Genomic DNA, 20,322 nt, shown 5'->3' with positions numbered 1-20,322 from the left:
AAATCACTTAGTAACTGTGTTTTTAAAATTGAGCTATTTAAAGTTTATGATTTTCAATACATTATAATGATTACTCACACCTTTTTAGCAACATTATAGGTAAGACATCCGCAGACAGTTGCAAAGTAAAAAAACCTCACTGGATATCTCCATGCAGGCTGTATATAAAGGTATATTGTTGTTAGACATTTTTTATCAAAGATGGCTCTCTATGTGTCTGGTACATTCTAAAAGGTGCCCTTAGTTCCTTTCCATTCTCTGGTGTTTTGCCCTAGGTATCAGTCAGTGCCTGGGGGGACACCTCCAGCCCCACTTGACTTCTCGAGTAAGCAGCAGCTGTTATTTTGGGAAGTCTGCGTAGCTCTTTTTCCTCATCATCTTCAATCCTCGTCTTTCTGGGTGACGGGAGCCATTTTAATTGATATATTGGTTTGTCCTAGTTTGCTTGTTTGGAAATGCTAAAAGCAAATTTACATGATTGCTGCACCTTTCTCTACGCAAGTGTGCCCTAATTTTGGCAGGAATTGGGATTTACTTTTCTTGTCCTTTTTAGACTATGGCAGTGGTTTTCAGGTCACATTATTGTCATCCACCGCCACCACTGGTTTTAGGATCTTCTCCAATGATTTTTGAGTCTGCGTACTGCACGATTGTCCCTCTATCTAAGAGTTTTCTATATTCTTAACCTTAGGACTTTTCTGTCCATATCAAGCTTATTTATTTATTTTTTTTAAGATTATTTTTTGGGCATTTTTGGCCTTTATTTTGATAGAACAGCTGAAGTCATGAAAGGGGAGAGAGAGGGAGGAATGACATGCAGCAAAGGGCCGCAGGGCAGAGTTGAACCCGGGCCAGCTGAGTTGAAGAGTAAACCTCTATATATGGGCGCCTGCTCTACCAACTGAGCTATCCAGGCGCCCCATATCGAGCTTTATGTGTTGTTGTCTACACATCGTAGTGCCACCTTAACCATATTTGGATGGGTTTCTTTGCTCAAAATCTAATCCTAATGGTTAGACCTGTCAGTTAATATTTCTGGGTTTGATACTTCCTGATGGAAAAAGCTGTAAAATTGTCTTGTGACAGGTTCTCATCTGCCATTTTCTTTCAGTCAAATGTAGACCAAAAGATAGACTGACAGATGGAGACATGCACCCAGGCAGCAGGGCTGATCCTCCCAAGGTGAACAGTGTGAATGGCAAGGGAAGTGGATGTTTTGAGAGAGGATGCCCTGCAGGTACCTGACAGCAGTCAAATGAGGCCACAAAACGGAGAGAACCTGTTCTGCAGCTTGGCTTGTCAAGGCTGTGGGATATGTTCAGGCTAAAGTGGACATGCAGGAATGAGCAACAGGGAAAAAGATAGTGGATGCTTAAAGTCATACACACACCAGCTTTTGCTTAACAGACAGACAAAGACAGATCCATTTTGTCCAAATCTATTTAAGTTGTTCCTAAATTCTGTTATATTTATTTATTTTGAATTTTATTTTTTTTTCAGATTTATTCTTCTGTTATTTATATGGCTATGCAGATTTGTATGCGTTCATGCAGTTAATATTTTGCCCTGAACCCTCCAGACTCCTGTCAGAAAGTCACATCATCAATATTGGCTGCTTTAGATTGCTATGGGTAATGCGCACACAGACATACAAACGGCAATAACTGAAACATATGAATAGTATTTTATGCGGACACGACTGCAGAGGTGACCCGCAGATGCCCCTCATTACTGTATTCAGTTATGCGAGAGAAGAGGCCAGTATGAATCAACATGTACTATTCTTCTAGAAAACAACCCATTTTGGCTCTAATGAAGTCTACCGACAGACTCTCCCGAGAGTTGGACTGAAGAAAGCATGCTAATACAGCGTGCTGTGGCACAGGGAGCGTTGGTTTGGGTATTGGCTCAATTGTGAAGTACCAGTCATGCGATTTTGTTTTCATTCAAGGCCCATTGATCATTGTGCTAAGTTCTAGATTGAAATAAAAGTTTGGCTTGGCTGTGCCCTATTAGAGTGACCATGTCAAGCTCATTAGCCTTTAATCAGTAATAACAATTAGGGGTTAGTCAGGGTTATGTTTCACTCCCTCCATCGCTTAATGGTAAAGAGATGTTGAACAAATACATTCCATTCCAACGCCCCCACCCCTGTCTTCCTATTATTTCCCTACCTCATGAATGATGATGTGACGGACGACTTTAAAAGGCACAGAGGAGCCTCGGCAGCACTGAATCATGTGGACGCGCCAACAGTTTTGTTGTCATTACTTAGAATTCTTCAAACTACGCACTATAGCTTTAAGAGCAGAATATCGACCATGCAGACTTAATGCAATTTTTTTTTTATAAAAAACTCAATTTACGATTCGATTTCCCCCCCTTCCATTTAAAACAAAATAACTGCGAACTGTACATTTTTGTATTTTAAAAATATATATTTATTGTATTTAATTAAAGTGCATCAACATAAACAAAATTGCAAAGGCAAACCCTTTCTCTAAGTGAAAAGTCACTGTGCAGTGTGCAACAAAGATTGTTAAACATCCAAATTATTTATACTGTATTTAGATTAAAAAAAATCTAAAAAATCTAAAAATATAAATCGATTTGACCTACCAACTTGATTTTTAAATCAAATCGATTTTTTTCCCAGCCCTACGTGATGGAGCATTTGATTTTGCTGTGTTGATATAGTAATGACAATGTATTACTTACAATATCCCACTAGTAGCACAACATACAATATAATAACATATTAACAGCATCACAAGATAATCAGATGAATTATAATGTGCACATTTGACCCTTTTGTTCATGCAGGCGTCCTGTCCTTAAATAACTAATGTATCTTGTAGCTTAACATAATGTAGTGCAATCCTTATGTTATCATGATTTTCACTGTGTAAGGAAATACACATGCTGAAAAACCATTTACATGCTGACTGACCATCATTTATTTCGCAGGCCTTGTTTTCATTTTACTTTAATGGCCTTTCCTCCTTAACGACTCCCTGAAGATTTTCCTGTGAAAACATTTGCTTGCATGCTCACATGCCCATATGTGCAGTCATCCAGACACCCATGCACATACAGTAGTAGTGTGTGCTGCTGTGGAGGGATTGTAACTCTAATACAGCCTGTGTTTCTCCGTCACATTAAAAAGCCAATTTTCTTTTAATAGCAACAACAGCTGGAGCTGACACGGCCTGTGTCTGCTGATGGAGCAAACAGCTCCATAGCTGTCCTGCAGCTTAGGCCCTGGTGTCTGCCTCATTACAGGAAAAGGAGAGCGAGAGATTGTAGGAGAGGGGAGACGAGGAGGAGGATGTAGCCTGTGCACTCAGAGGCAGGTGTTAGACATGTTTTTGTGTTATTGGAGGGATGTTGAGCTGAAGAGGAAATATTGTTAACATTAGGCTTAATAGAACACTAGAGATCGGTACTTTTTTTATTTTTTATTTTTATAGCACTGTGTTACCTATCTTACAAGTCACATTTACTTATTCTGCCTCCCTCCTTCCCTTCCTCCCCTCCAGTGCACCTGGTTGAGTCCCAGGAGATGGCTGAATCTGCAAGAGTACCAGAGCAAGAAGCTGATGCAAGAGAGTGGCGTGGCTGTCCAGCGCTTCTATGTGGCCGACACAGCTTCTGAGGCCTTGGAGGCTGCAAAGAGACTCAGTGAGTAGATGGGACACGCACGCACGCATTGCGCACGCATGTATTTTAATCATTACTTTATTAGCCTAATTGGGTGGGGAGAAAGCTATGACATAATCAGAAATATTATATATACTGTATTTTTAGACAACAAATGTGTACAAAGTTGCACAATTTAAGCTACAAAGTTACAAAATGCAACACGTGTCATGCATAGCGTCTCCTCCCCTCGCACTCATCACACCGGGACTGCTGTGCTGTATTGTGTAGCTTAAGTGCAACATGGAGCTTGAAGATGTAAAGAAAAAAACAGGAGCATTAACTTTGAGCAAGTTTGGAGGAAAGTCAGAGGTATGGAACCATTTTAAACAAGTCGTGGGCAGTGACAATATATGTGTTGGCTTCGTCGAGTGCATTAAGTGCGGCACGCTGCTCGCCTGTGACAGCAAAAAAACAACAGGGATTTGTAGTTGAGAACGTCAGTTATAACAGCCCACGTATTAAAAAATTGTCTGGTTTAAATCGGGCTCGGGCTCATGATTACAGTTAGTGTGTCGTGCCGGGCTCGGACACAACGTGCATGGGCTCGGGTAGGGTCGGGCTTGATTTTTTTGGGCCCGATCTAAGCTTTATCTCACACTCATGAGCCATACAGTTCACCCATGTCCACTCGACCACAGGGAAAGGAGCAACCTGCATTCTAGTGATGGGTGTGGTTTTAAAATGTTTTTGTACTGGTGTCAATAAGATATCTGAGTTGAGGTACAGATAATTAAAATCATACCTTTCCTCGATACTCAAAATTCTGTTTTCTTTGAATCCCTTTAACACAACAAGCCAAACTTGAAACAGCAGTTTTTAATGTTGTATGAACACAAGCAGCCATGCACTACACAAACCAAAATATTGCAAAATTGGCAAACCTATGACTTAAATCAGGAAATATCTGATCAAAGAATTAAGTAAACACAACCCTGAAAAGCATTCAATGCTAACTTTGGGTACTTCACCCCCGACGCCCGATGCATTGTCAATTCTGTGAACACGTTTGGGTTGGTCAGTATTGAGGTTTGATTCTCAGCTGTATTTCAGCAGGGTTGATTTGAGATAAGCTATGTGATTAATAGGGTTGGGTACCGAAACCCGGTTCCACTATGGAACTGGTTCCTACGCAAACGGTAGTATTCGGACCAGATTAGAACGCAAATTTTGGTTCCTCATTTCGGTTCCGACTGAAATATTTTCCCTCTGTTGCACCAGACAGCGGCAGACTCTTTTTTTCTTTCTCCCTTTTCCGCCGAGTGGCGCACGTGCCCGCTCGCGGTGTGAAGCGCGTGTCCGCGCTATTCTCCAACATGCACCCTACAATCACTACTGATAGACTGCTTTTTGTAAATCGTAAATGTGGGCTACTTTTAAAATGCCATATTTCCCCTCTGGGCTCACCAAAACGGACGTAAAAGCATATTAACCATTCACTGCATGTGATCGCTAGTAAACATATTACACTTGCTCTGCTAGTCTATCATTCAGGACAAGACCCTGTAGCCTGGTGGCGGGGGAAGCAGGACAGCCTAGCCAAATTGTCTGCGCTTTCAAACTCATACCTGTGTGTACAGACCTCTTGGACACCATCTGAGAGAGTTTTCTCCTGGGCAGGACATGCTGTAAATCAGGAGAGGTGTCCTATCTTGCTACAGAAGGCAAATATGGTCATTTTTCTGCAAAAGATTGGTTGGCATACCAACTCAACATTTATTTTGTTGTTACTTGTTAATAGTGTAACTGTTATTTGTTAAATTATTGTAGTTGTGTGTTAGGTGACTTAGGTTTACTTATTATATATTGAAGTACTTTAAAATGTTAATATATTGTTAAATTTAAATAATTTTCAATTTTAAATAAAACTCCATAAAAGACCCTTTCTTTGATGTCATTTTTAAGTTTTTTAGGAATCTGTTAGGAATCAGAATCGTTTTAAAAGTACCAGTTCGGCATCGGAATTGTAAAAATCCAAACGGTACCCAACCCTAGTGATAAATAAACTGATATGTTTGCGTATTAGGTTTTTTTTTTTTCTGTTTTGGGCCCAGTAGCATGAGTTTTATTTCAAACTATTTAGAAATGTCATGTTTGCTAAGTTTTAGGGCTTTGTAAACTGTTGTAATTACTGTGTAATTGTACTGCTACACACTGTGAAACCTTAACGGTCTTATTTGTGTTGCGTGGCTCTGCAGACCTGCTACATGAAGTGCAAATAGCTATGGTTAATCAGGGTTGAAGTTTTATCAAGTTTAATCTTGTCTTTATGCTGTTTGCTCATGTGTGGAAGCCTGTGCCTGCTCAGTTTTTCATCACACACTCATCTGCGCTAATTTGTTTCACAACCTCTCGTGTTCAGTTTCTCACGTTTTGCATGTTCTTTTTTTTTTTTTTTTTTTTTTTTTTTTTGATTTTCAGTGGCCCTGGTTAAGATGCAGACAAAGATAAACTAACAAATTAAATAGCATTCGTCCATAGTAATGACCCGAATGGAATCTGCCTTTTTTTCCTTTTTCTTTTTTTCTTTTCTCCACAGTTTTCAGCGGTGATCCAGAATGAAAATCTGCAGAATATAGCGGACTTTTTCTGCTTGTGTTGGAGATGTGTTAACATTTTGAGTTTCATTTGATTTTTTTTTTTTTTTTTTTTTTAATCTGCGGAAGATTCCATGTGGACCTGTAATTATGGGGCTGTTTTAAAGTTTTTTCCTGTCAAGTGAAGACTGGCAAAATTGCACATTTGAGTTATTCTAAAATATATTTTAGGACATCTCTATGTTGAACTGCAAACTGCTGTATGTGCAGGGGGAAAGGAACTTTATCCAAATGGTCATTGAAGTGATTTATCATTGTGGATTGTCCACTTTAGTAGAGGTAATTGCATGAGTGCAGTTCAAAAATGTTTTTATTGGTTTCTGCAACTAATATTTCAAGCTCAGTAGCAGATAACTTGCACTTTCTTTTGCTCTCTATTACGTTCCAGTAATTGAAGAGACACATATTAAATAACCTACCATCAGTTATTAATTGCAGTGCATTCAAATGAACTTGACTGTTGCTGTGTGACCACCTACATCATGTTAGTAAATTCCCAGCTAAATTGAAAACATGCGCAAACGTTAATTTTTGCAGCTCTGGCAGTAAATTGCTTACTTTGCATCGCAGCGGATATCACGCGAGAATTGCGGGATGACATCACATTCAAGTAATGCATTTGTGTCTGAAGAGCAGCGGTCTGAACCAATCGGGTTCCGTTGAGGAGCTACAGCCAGCTACGAGTGTGGTTTAGATGTGCGACGGCCATGACTGTTGGTTCAAAACAACAATGGCGGACATGATACATCCAATTCCCTGCCAGGTATTTTTGAAAATGCCTGGCCTTTTCCTAACCGGTTCCAATGATGGCTTCTCAGATAGTTCTGTGTACAAACCATCTGGCACGTCAGGTTAGTAAATTGCGGTTGGCTCAGTAAATCAACCCCTTGATTCCACAGCTTACTTCAGAGCTGCTTTATCTTCTCATCTCCATTTATGCACTAAGCTTTTGTCAGCGTCCTAGTATGTTTGTGTGTTGCTCACACTTAGCGTATCCTGTGACTATTGCTGGCTCACTATTAAGCATGCAAGTGAGCATCTACTGACGGTTAATTTTTTCAGATGCACAATGTGTCTCTTCATGCTCTCACATGAATGTGTACGGCTCACTCTTGAGCCATGTTAGGTCATACATGAATGTGATAGGGAATGAGAGAAAGGTGGAGATCAGTAGCCTCTTTAGTTAAGATCTGTTGGGCTGAAATGCAAACTCAGACTGTCAAGCTCTGCCTACTAGGAGGTGAGGGGGAGGCCGGGTGTGAAGCCAGCCCTGGATGGAGCTCCGTTTCATGGCTTTCCAGTGTAGAGGACACAGAATATGGCTGTTTACAGGGGATATGGAAGGTTGGGGTATCTGAGCTGACCAGGAGCGACTCAAATGGATTTCTGTGTGGTGCTGATATCCTGCTGTGAGCCCCTGGCTTCTCTCATACACAATAGAATGAACCAGTCAAGCATGGAAGCACAGACAGGGATGAATGAAATGCGTAGGGTAAACTTGCCCATATGAAATACAGACACTCACACATGCACATGCACACCAACCAGTATTCTCCTCCGCTACACTCACTTAACTGTGAAGTGGTTAACTTGACAGTTCAATTGCAGCTATGCTATGTAGAACCTCTTCTCACTCCTCTCGTGTAATGTAGAGTGGTCCAACTCTCCTAAAGTGGACGCAGATTGATTTGCTCTATTATCGCGGAGGACAAATAGCTTAAAATCTTTCTCCTTCTTTATCAAAACATGAAAAAAATATCCGACATGGACCATTGATCCCCTTTACCTTGAATGACAACTCAGGGGAGAGTTTATATTGTGGCAGATGGGGGAATCACAACCAGCTAATGGCTCATGGAAAGTAGGGCCCCATACTGGGTGAGCCATGCAGTGAGGTATCAGAAAGTCCAAAGTTTTTATAATGTGTGCTCCACCGGGACGCTGGCAGAGTGGCACTCTTAACTCTTGCTGTCTGTCTAAAACCAATGACCCAGATCCTCTAGTCTCAAACCCAAGCTTGTGTGAGAAAGTTAGAAAGACAGCCCAAAGACCAAGCTGTAGTTTTGAAACAAAAAAAACGTTAGGACCTTGAAGTTACATAGCATGGCTTTAATGTCTAAATGTTTTAATAGTCTTTTCTTTTTTGTTAAGTTAAGTATATTTACTGTCTCTCAACAGATTTGAGACATTCAGGTATCCAGTCCTCTTGTCTTGTTATAGAGCAAAGACAATAATCATGTATGTGCTATAGTCTTCCGCAGTATATGGGCCAAGTACAAGTAAATGGCCCAAGCGCGTTCTTGTGAAATTCGTAAGGGCTTAGGGTTGTCCCAATGTCGAATTTCAAAGGGCATTAGGATTTGAGTACAGACTTACCGAGCTCTTTCCGTGAGTCTGCATCAATGCAGACTTCACCAAAGGGAGTTACCCACAGTTCAAAGCATTGTGACGTTTCCTGCGGAGACCATAGGGAAATCTGGAAATTACAAAAGTTAACAACAGCACGACACACGACCACGGAACACAGACCAACCTGTTGTTAGAGATGGCCCGATACCATTTTTTTTCTTCCCGATACCGATTCCGATACCTGAACTTGCATATCGGCCGATACCGAGTACCGATTCGATACCAGTGTGTCATATATTTTATTATGTTTTAACAACCGTATACTACTATCCCTGTATGGATGTGATATGATTTCTATCTTTGTTGTCTGTCTGGCTCAGGTTAAAGTCTTTGTGAAACATGTACAAACACAAACAATGAATGCCGTAGAACTTTCTTTTATTATCCAGTTTGACCGTCAGTTATATTGGAAAAAGAACATAAATAAACTACAACGTAGATTTTCTTTAGGGCTTTATTACGTGGTATCAGATCGGTGCATAAACTCCAGTACTTCCCCATACCAGCGTTTTAGGCAGTATCGGAGCCGATACTATCGGTATCGGACCATCTCTACCTGTTGTCCAGCTTGTAAAACAAGAGTTTGAAAAAATCTGGAATCAGGCAGCCATCTCCTGTGCTTTGGCCATGTGGAAAGCAACAAACTTAATATGAAAATTCCCAAACCCAAACCGGCAAGTGTCAGCAACATCTTTGTTATTAAACGTGGCCAAGGTAACATGTGACCTTGTGAAGTGCTGTCCCAATCCCATTTATACCACACTCACTCACTTAGCACCTGAGATCAGTTAAGTCTGTGAGTCTTTAGTCCTTAGTCCTCAGGGCTCACTTTGGGATTGGGCCATTGTCTCTCTGTCGGAATCAATACCTGATGTTTGTAGTGTGATGCTACCAAGAAAGCAGTGAACCTTCAGCAGCACTTCTAGTTCCGTGCTTGCTAAAATTTGACCTAAAAGAGGTCAGAAAAAGTAGCTACACAGGTTTGTTGTATTAACCCAAAACTCATTTGTTAGCACATTTTACTCAGTGCTTCATCAGGCTCATGAAACAACCAAGAAGTTTAGAGGGCAAGTAAGAGGGCAATTAACCAAAAGAGTACCTTAGATCACACATTGATACGTAGTACCCATTAGTGTCAACGTTTCAAGTTTATTTTTCATATATGGATTAACACCGGGTCTGTGGTACAATTAAATGTATTTGGCAAGAAAACCGGTCAGCTCAGCAATAAAAAAAACACTAGTTGCTGTAATACAAAGTAAGAGAACTAGTCATATAAAAGATAAAATAGGATAAAATTGCAATAATAAGATAATGTGACAATAATAAGATAAAAAGCATGTCATTAGATGGACAAATACAAAATATACTTAAAGTTTGAGTAAAGACATGCGTCAATCCATCTCAATGAGAAAACAAATGTTAAGCCCTCTGGAGCAATACATGCACATCTCATGATGCAAGTGCATACCTTTCCTTGAGGCGTGCAAGAGGGTAATACTGTTTGGGAAATGGAGCAGGAACTTCTTCCAGTAAATCGCCTGAAAGAGTTTCTGACATTTCATGCGTTACCGGTACTTGGTATTCATCAAATAACCCCATATGTGAAAATCTTGTGCGTATATGGATTTGGAAAAGGTTGTCTTCTTTGGCAGATCCCCTTCTGCCTTGCCTAAATATGTTATCGATAACGGTATAAAGGTTCAGTCAATGCAAGACTGAATTGCCTTTCCTTTTGTAGTGATGTGAGCACACTCATATATAAGGTTTATCTCAAAGACCTGGTTGCTATCTAATGAAATATCACAGCAAGTCCAGTAATGAATACAGATTTCGTCTTTGCTTTTAAGCGCATATGCACAGCCTTGCACATGCACACAAATATGCACACAAATATACACATACCTGTGCTCTGCTACAGCCAAAGAGAATGTGATTATGCAGTCCACTTTGTGTGTCGCCACCCGCTTGACAGATGCATCTGTTGAGCAAATCTTGATGGATTTTCAGTCTGAATTTTAAATCAAAACCACATTTTCCCTCCTTTCCTTGCTGCAAGAGCCCTTCATGTCTGTCATGCCTCTTGCCTCCCCCAGCAATCATTCATTGACAAAGCGGCGATGGAAGAAAACATTGCTGTGGATTCTTATCTTCATTGCATGTTGAGCCTGTGTGATGAATGGGAGCAACATATACTTGTGTATGTGTACACCTCATATCAGATGAGTTTGCAGTATGTTGTGCTCTTTTACGGTTGTCATCTTCCTGACTTTTCATTTGACAAATTGTCTTGCATTCACATTTTCTGTATCTTTTTGGTTCTCTTGTGTCTGTCTTGTGTTCAGTTTTTAAAGTTACCTTAATTTCTCTTGCTCTCCGTTCACCTCAGTCTACCTCAGCTTGTATTCTTCACTTTGTTCTTAGCACAGCCTCACTACCAGAATGAAGATTAACAGAGGTGGGGAGCATTTTAATTTATTTCACTCTGCTATGAATATTCAGTGTAAACAGAGCAGTTTTTATGCATGGCTGTCAAATCTCATGTGTGCTTATTAGAGGGATAGTTAGTTTGATATGTTGGCTTACTGAATAATGGCGAACTACTTTGACATAAGCCAACTCATTGATGAGGCAGGTGTGTCTGTGTGAAAGATTTGGTTATGCTCGTGCTTTCTGTGATGGTGTATGAGTGAGAGGGAAAGAACGATATGTAAATGATCTACTAGACTGACAAATGCGTCGCCATCAGTTTCTATTTGCCATGCATTCCTGTCTTAAGTTGGCATGGTTGAAAGCACTAGTTGGCTGAGGTCAAAATCCGTTCCTGCGTCGACCACATCGAATATTTTGTTGGCCATGCTATATATTAGGGATGTCAATCAATTACAATATTTAATCGCCATTAATCGCATGATTGTCCATGGTAAACAAGCATTAATAGCAAATAAACATATTTTTATCTGCTCTAAATGTACTTTTAAAAGGGATTTTTTTCAAGTTTTTAATGCTCTTATTAACATTGGAGCGGACAAATATGCTTGCTTTATGCAAATGTTTATTATTATTGCAACAATCCAAAACAATGACAAATACGGTTTACAATATTCTCCAGAATAACTTCAACGGTACTGGATGCTCAAAAATGTGCTGAAAGCATAGTATGGCAAACTCAAGCCCATCAAGCAACAACAGATGGGCATATTAACCTGAGTGTAACATTACTTGGTAATACTAACACAATGTATAGTCTCACTTTACACTTGTAAACGTTAGTTTTAAAAAAAAATTGGGGATGACATGCAGCAAAGGGCTGCAGGTCGGATTCGAACTTGGGCCGCTGCAAAGGCCTCCCCTACATGGGGCGCACACTCTTATTGGGTGAGCTAGAGGTCTCCCCATTATTGTGTTAATTATAATAGCCCTAATATATATACTATTATTCCACTATTATTCCAAATTTGATACGGGTCATGTAAACAGCATAGATTAATCCCATTTAGATATTCCGAATTGGGCCCTATTCTGAATGTAGCTTTTTCTGATTAAGATGTGGGATATGTTGATGTTATTCTGGTTGAACATGTATATAGCGCATTCAGAATATGTGTTTTAAATTGGGGGTTTTACCACAGTTTGCGACACACAGCCTGTAGCCTATTTACGGCCAGTACTGTGCGCACATTTCTAGTCAGAAGGAAAAACATCCTTTTTTTATTTTTTATTTTTAAACATTATAAAAGACTTGGATATCGACAGGTTTTGAGATATGTCAAACAAGTCTCCCAATGCTGGAACACTTGGAATAAGGGCAAAAACCAGAATGTTTTGTGCATGTAAACGTAGTCAATGAGGCTTACACTGTGCCTCAGATGATGTGTAAATAAAAGTAGCTCAAGGACACTGTTGTTGTGTGCACCTTAAAGTGATTATTTTTAGACTGCTCATTTAGTTGTCTGCTCTCTGTGGCAGCTCAGACTTCTCTGCCTCTGGCCTGTGAACTGCAAATTAAGACGGAGCTCATTGTAAACCAGGAGCTAGCATCTTTCTACACAATACTGGCTTAAAGTGTATTGTCCCATGTCTAATGTTCGTGTTAGTGCCAGTCTGCTCAGGGAGACCTCAGCATTAAGTCGTTAGTTTCAGACAGTGCATGCATTAAATGGAGAGTAAATGCCCATGCAGATGGCTTATAGATTAAAGTATCTTGTATATTATGTTTGCCATGCAGCCAGCTTCTGACACCATCACCAGCCTTATTGCAACCATCCTAGTGTGTGGCGGGTTTTGGTGTTGTTCAATGTTGAATTCGGAGTCAAATACATGTATGATATCAGCACACATTTTATTTAAAAATGACAAAGGATCTTTACATTAAAATAAATGATCAATATGTGCTGCATCATCTGGTTTGAAGATAAAGGCTGCATGGTGAACCGTATGTGCTGAAAGGAAATGGTGATGAGATTGCAACAATCTAACATGCAACAAAACTGCAGAGTGGAGGAGGCATATACCAGTATACCTACGGATGGGTGAGGTAATTTGATCTCTCTACATGGAATCCAGTGGTATGGGTTTCTCATTGTGCACTGAGGTGCAGAAGAGACTCCATGCACAGCAGCCTCTGCTGGATGGAATCCCAGACACATGCACTGTGCTTCCCCATCACTAACAGTGTAAATAGACATGGGATATACCAAACACAGAATTAGGGCATGTTGGAAGGACCCAGTGGTATAAAGAGCCAGGGCAGCTGTAACTGTGACAGCAGCTGGGAGGACCGACAGGAAGTGCCCAGCCATAATATCCTGCATGTTTCTGCTTTGATCTGCAGGAGGCGATATTTTGTTTCCCACTATGGCCACGCCAAGACCCGCCCTTCAATAGCTACTATTGGCCAGGCGTCCATGCTTACGTAAGACAACGTAACCTGATTTGTACAGGTTAGGGCTGCACGATTATGGCCAAAATGATAATCACAATTATTTTGATCAATATTGAGATCACGATTAATCATCACAATTATTTGTTGATTTTAACCAAAACAAATTTTATTGTCACATAGGCTAATTATAACTGCTTTTACATCCATATTGTGGTACATTCCTGCTAATACATCCATATTGTGCTACATTCCTCCTTTATTGAAGGATACTGTGAAGGAGTATGCCATTTCAGCTGTTGTCCGACCACTTTCCATACATGCACGTTTGCCGTAAGGTATCTACCTGACGAAATGGCAACGCGGCTTTCGGTGGCTCATTACACTGCTACTTACATGACTGCGTTGCACTCTGATGCTTCGAAACCCACGTTAGAAGCAACATAAACATCGCTGCATGTCACGCTAGTAAACACTAATAACACGTTACACAGTAGGTAACGTTAGCCTACCGTTAACCACAGTAGTAACTGGATTAAACACGGCTAAAATGCTGACAGCTAAACGGTGTAGTGTGACAGGATTCCAACAGCAGGACGTCAGTCTGCTGCTAAAGCTATGAGCTAAAAGACACAAACTAGCACTGGTCACTGCTGTTGTATGAAAAACAAAACGGACGAGACAAAATGTTGTTTACTGGTAAACTGGTAAAAATTGTGACCGGCTTATGATGACAGACTGCTACCTGTTGTGGGATTTTCCTCATGTTACTCTGTCCTCTGACTGTCTACATCTAAAAACTAAGCTGCGAGGTGCAGGGAACAACTCTGATGGAGGCACGTGAACAGACAGTGTTTTATGGAGCGCTAGATTGGCTTTGCAAAAACTGTGATAAGGAGCGTTCTATGAACGGAATGACGAATATCGCTCGATCATGCAAATTTGATCGTGGGAAGCCCAAATCGTGATCGTGATTACAATTCAATTAATTGTGCAGCCCTAGTACAGGTCCTATCCCCTGACCAATCGGCTATCCTAACCTTAACCACTCGAGGTGAAATGCATAACCCCAACCAATCAACTTGCTTCGTAGGGCGGGTCTTGGCGTGGCCATAGTGGGATTCGTAATTTTGCTTGCAGGAGAATGTATACATTTTCTAACGGTTTCCTTACTACAGGTAACGTAACAAAGTTCATGGCCGGTATTGTACCTGCACTTCAGTGTACTGCAGTTGGAGTTCTCTTTTTAATTACAGCTATATGAAGAGAGCGAGGGGGAAATGCAGCAAAGGGCTGCAGGTCGGAATTGAACACGCGGCCGCTGTGGCACGGACTGAGCCTCAGTACATGAAGCATCTCGCTTTCGAGGACCCCCTCGAAAACGAGATGCTTCATCTCAAGGGGTTATCCTCTTAACAATTTCAATAAACATGGGATGCACGCTCTACCAGGTGAGCTACCCAGGTGCCCCAAAACGGGTATATATTTAAAAGTAAACTGTATGCACGAATTACATATTATTAATGTGACTGATGTTTTTGTTGGCTTTTTAAAAAGGGTTACTTATGACTCTTTGATTCACTATTTGATTTGGCGTTTGCTTGTATTTATTACATTTTCAGTTCTCTGGTGATGCATTAAAATGGTTTATTAATAAGGGTGTGAAATGTCACATAAGATAAGGCATAACACAGATGCTCACACTTGGTGTGCCTCCACATTTATTTTGCTGGTGATATTAACGGTTACCCTTTCTCTGGCAAGGTGCAGAGAAGCATTTACACCTCCGACTGGGCCTGGTGCTGGTTTATGAGATCATCTTTAGAGTACTATATACACGGTGTCTAGCCTGTACCATCTGTCATAGAAAAGCTCTTCCTCCCTCATACTCTCCTCCCACCCAACCTCACTGTCCTGTGTGTCAGTGGAGATGCTGTGTTATGCCTCAGTTTAGTCACTTCTGCTTTTGTTTAATGTGCTTTTTCTAGGGATACTAATTAAGGGTGAAGCTGCGTGGACCCTATTGTAGTTGCCTGTATTATTATTATTATTATTATTTCTAAGAAATCCATGCTCCCATGCATGAAAACTCACCAAACTTTGCACACGAGTCCAGTCCTATGCCAAACGCAATCAGTGAGATCTGTGTGCTATAGTCCTGATTGTGGCGCTACAACAGCCATTTAAAATTCTAAACTTTCAAAATTCATAACAAATCAGCTGTACATGCTACATCATCGCAACTTACGCCAAACTGTAGCCTCAATAGAACAGAAACTGTACTCTGCTAGTGGCAATTTTGAAGTCCATCACTCTACTTTTTGCAAAAACTGCAAAATGTCTATCTCCTCCCACATTTTTGTTTCAATTGACACCAAATTTGGGCAACTTCATCTCCAGACTGTCCTCCACAAATTTGTCATTTAAATTTTTGATTTATCAAAAAAAAAAATTGAATTGTGTCCTCATCTACGCATAGCAGTCAATGCAAAATAGAGCATCTTTAAACATCAGTTTGGCATTTATTGATTACAGGCATCTCTATGTTGTCTCAACCAAGTACACACATTCTCAGAATTGTGTAATAAGAAATACATTTTTTATAGTAGCTTAAAATTCAGCATTTTCTTGCTAGCCTGCTCCTTGTCTACTAGGCATTGCGATGCCACTTGTGACATCACCCAGATAATAGCTCCCTGAGATCAGAACCCGCCTACGGCCTCAATGGGTCGGAGTTCGAGCACCTGGTGTTGCAAGATGATCATACGTGTATCTAATCAGGCATTGTGCTGTGGACAACAGCCCTGCACATTTTAAATGTGTGTCTGCATTAACACACCTGATTCTGATTGACAATCAGTCCAGTTGCAGTTTAGGAAAATCATGTTATTGAGTCAACCCAGGCTGACTCAATAAAATATAGCCCAAATAGCTAGAGGAGTCATCACCTGGACAATAGCTCACTTAGATCAGCATTTGCCTTTGGACCTGAAGGTTGCAAGTTGAAAGCTCAATGGTCACAACGTCACATCTTATACAAACTCAGCCACTGTGCTTTGGACACCTTCCCTGCGAGTTTAAAAAGCTGAGCCCCGACCATCGCATTTTTTTTTTTTTTTTTTTTTTTTTTTTCCTGACTGATAGCCGACCCTCGGTAACCGATCATTAACCGTTAACCGCCAAGATGCCAATGCGAACAGGTTTCTATGGTACATAAAACAAATAAAAGTGCAACATAAATTATTAGTTCTATACATTTGATTTATTTTTTAAAACTAAGCTAAAATAATAAAAAATGCCTCTATGCATGTGGTTGTTAATTTCTTTGGTATGAGATGTGCGGAAGGACTTCACACATCAAAAGAATTTAAAGCCCTGTTGTGGGTGTTGAGTAGTGATCTGTTACTGTGGCATATTAGCACCACTCATGTTTCAGTTCCTCTTTTTTCACTTTGTCCCAACACTTTCTAAATTGCATTTTTTATTAAGGCTATTCCCTGCTTCATTGAGCAGGGAATTTTTAAGAAGCAATGCAGTGATATATTTTTCCTATTGCGTTCTCTCTGTGTGCCTTTTCTTCACTTTCAATTTTTGCCTACCTGGATTTGGATAACTGTTGTATAAGGCCTAGGTCCTTTGTCTTCAAATTCTATTATGCTCAGCTCTCTGTGTGTGTGATACCAATCCTGTCTCACCAGTGACTAAGAAAATGTTTGGACAGACATTTTAATAATGTGTTGAGTGAAAAAAGAAAAGTCACAGCTGTACTATACAGCCTATTGCCACATGGACAGACAAATATATATTGCATATAACATGGTTAAAACATGGAAAATGGTCAGACCTCTCCTCACTGCGCATCCCCTCCCTTCTCATTCACAGTCCCCACTAGAGCCGCCTCGTGCACTTCAACTCTTCAAGCGCCTTTTAAGACCACTTTCATCTTCCCCCTTCAGAAAATGAGGCAGAGTCTCTGGTGAAAAGCGCTGACAGTGGCAGTTAGCGCTGAGTAGAGTTGGCTCAACCACGGCCCTTTCACTTTTGTCTTTGTCTGAAGTAGTGTGGGATAAGACGACCCCTTAGAGCTTTGTGCGTATGTACTCCAGCTGGAACCCATGTCGTGTTCTCTTCTCGTTGGTCTACTGGACAGAGGCCACTGAGGCAGCTGCTCATCTATTAATCTCAAAAATTTGTTCTTGAACTTCAAAAGAATATGCAGCCTCAGTATTATGGGATATTGCACTTGTATTGTTGCCATCTTCATGCTCTTACTGCCAGCCATGTCATTTCCATCAGCGAGCGGTAACCATTGCCACCTCCGCTGTTCCCAATGTAAACACGGCGGTAGGGGAAGGTAACTAGAAACATGAGCCCAAATGGACTGTGTGTATATGTTGTTGAGTTATCGAACTGTGCAAGAGAAGATAAGTAAGCTAGCTCTTTTTATAATCAGGTTACTTGCAACAGTCCCAGTCATCACGTCAGGTGAGATGAGAAAGTCTAAGTCAAACTTTACAGTAAACCAAAGGTACTAAACTAAGAAAACTTGGTTGGCTCTGGTTGTCCAGTGGACATTTTCATATGATGCATCATGCAGTGCTGCTTGCAATCATCAACAGACATGTAAAGCATGTGTAGCTGCTGTGCATTTGTGTCATCTGTACACTGAATATGTGTACTTTACAGGAGACCAAAGTTAAATAATTATAGTATAATAGATTGTTGAACTCTCATAACTGTTCCTTGTTCGTTTGTGTGCGATATTTAGCAAGTATACTACTTATACACGCATTAGACTGATCTGCTTTGTGCACACTAATAAAAGAAAATCGCTTGACAAATGTGCAACCATTAACCATGCTGCTGCTGTTTATGTGGCAAGAGTTTGAAACAAGTCAGGGCCTATTACGTTACTAATTTCTACGTAAATGGGATGAGGGCCATTATAGCTATTAACTTGTAATGTCAAGTCAAAACAACATTGCTCTTTCTTCTGCATTTTACCCACACGTTCTGACCTTTGTCTTCTCCTTTGCTTTAGTCCCTCTTTTTTTTCTTTGTTTTCTTTTTCTTTTAGCCTGATATCTCTTTTCTGCTCCCTCGGATTTGTTCATTCACTCACTTTTTGTCTTTTATTCATCTCCTCCTTCTCTAGTAATTACTGGCTGTGTTGCTCTGTTTTTGTCTGTAGTGCCTAACACGGCCCCCTAATTTATGCCCCACCCTCCTGTAAAATAAACGCAGTACCAAAGCAGTACCTCAGTGCCCTTGTTTGCCCCTTTGATCACATTGTAGGAGAACTAAATGAGTAGAGGGACATAGCTGGAGTGAGCTGTAGGTATCTTTGTCTCGCCACCCCGCTCCCTGCAGGGCACCCGCTGATGGACGGATAAGCTCTCGTCCCTTCAGTGGGCTGGTCTGTCACACAGGAAGACGGATGTTATCCTGCAGTTTTCCTGTCTCCAGTACCTGCCAAGATAACACACACCCAATGGGGAAAGAGGATGGGGAAGGGCTGGATTGAAACATAAGGTTATTAACACGGGCACAGTGGCCTACTGACGGACACTTCATTCAGAAACACATTGTAGGTTGTATGATAACTGCAATCACTTGCATACACAGTCGTTTTAGGAATCTGCACAAAACACCCTGAAGCACATAGACAATACAGGAGCTCGAACACAGACACCTGGCCTATCCAAGGACCTGTTGTCATCCCATACTGTTCATGAGCTGGCTCTTAGCTCTCTCGTTTGGTTAAAAAAAAAAGCCATGCATCTGAAATTGTCTTAACAGCTGTAAATAGGCTTTGCAGGGTAAAGCGCCCTGTCTCTCAAAGAGCTGATTTCTGTAAGCAGCTTAGTGTTTCCACCTCCTCATTACGCACCCTAACCTATTCATGTTATGGGTGAGACGTGGAATTATTTCTCACACATCCCGTCTATCGTATTAGGATGATACTAATGTGCCAGTAGAAGTGAACATGTTGCCTATCCTATTATTTGTTCTCAGGGTACTTTGCATAAATGCAGACTTTCTTGTCATGTTGGTATTAGTTGGAGTTAAAAGTTAAGTCAGGTCCATAAATATGAATTGTACTAGTGGAATGACATGTACAAAACATCATTGTTCTTTGTTGTAGGGACCTCCGACCATTAGACAAGCTTCATTACTCGTCAGTGGAAATGCATTGCAACTAGGGCTCTTGCCCATCAGTGCATTAGCAGCAGCAGATGTTGGTAGTTTCAGAATAGTTTGATATGCTGTTGTTGTACATGCTGAACTGATGGCTATTGTTCATGCTGAACTGATAAGAAATGTTGAGTCAATAATGAGAAGTGAGCAGCTCATGTTTGTGCAGACTCTTGGTCACTTATTTAAAATAATGTATGGAGATTTTCTGGATCACTCCGTTGTCTGCAACCCAAAGTTAGTGTTTCAAGTTAACGGTCTCATGATGCGGCTAGATGCAAGTAAATGTCTTTGCTGAGGCTTCGTTGTCAAATAAAATGGTTCTCCCTACTGATTCTCCCCACGTTCATTTAGCACCCATCATTCCACAACACCATTATCATTACCGTCAACCCTCTGGTTGTATGGCAGTGAAACACTCTCAGCCAGGGATTTGAACTGCACCTCTCTGTCACTGAGAGGAGACCAGGGCCATCTCAGGATGTCATTAGAAGTGCTGTCTATGTCTGAAAGCCAGGTGGACTTGTCCTCTAATGAGGA

At 40.8% G+C, this 20,322-nt stretch overlaps 1 protein-coding gene across 1 annotated transcript in view; it reads left to right on the top strand.

Moving 5' to 3' along the window:
• Window positions 1-20,322, top strand: part of suclg2 (succinate-CoA ligase GDP-forming subunit beta) — a 118,701-nt gene that overhangs the window by 26,376 nt on the left and 72,003 nt on the right. Inside the window, exon 2 of the mRNA XM_028575781.1 lies at window positions 3,540-3,681. Within this exon, the coding sequence (XP_028431582.1) occupies window positions 3,540-3,681 (142 nt within the window). The remainder of the gene's footprint in view (window positions 1-3,539; window positions 3,682-20,322) is intronic.

Source organism: Perca flavescens, chromosome 4 (genome assembly GCF_004354835.1).
Source record: "Perca flavescens isolate YP-PL-M2 chromosome 4, PFLA_1.0, whole genome shotgun sequence".
Classification (NCBI taxonomy): domain Eukaryota; kingdom Metazoa; phylum Chordata; class Actinopteri; order Perciformes; family Percidae; genus Perca; species Perca flavescens.
The sequence above is the reverse complement of the archived record's forward strand: the minus strand, read 5'-3'. Positions and strand labels throughout refer to the sequence as shown.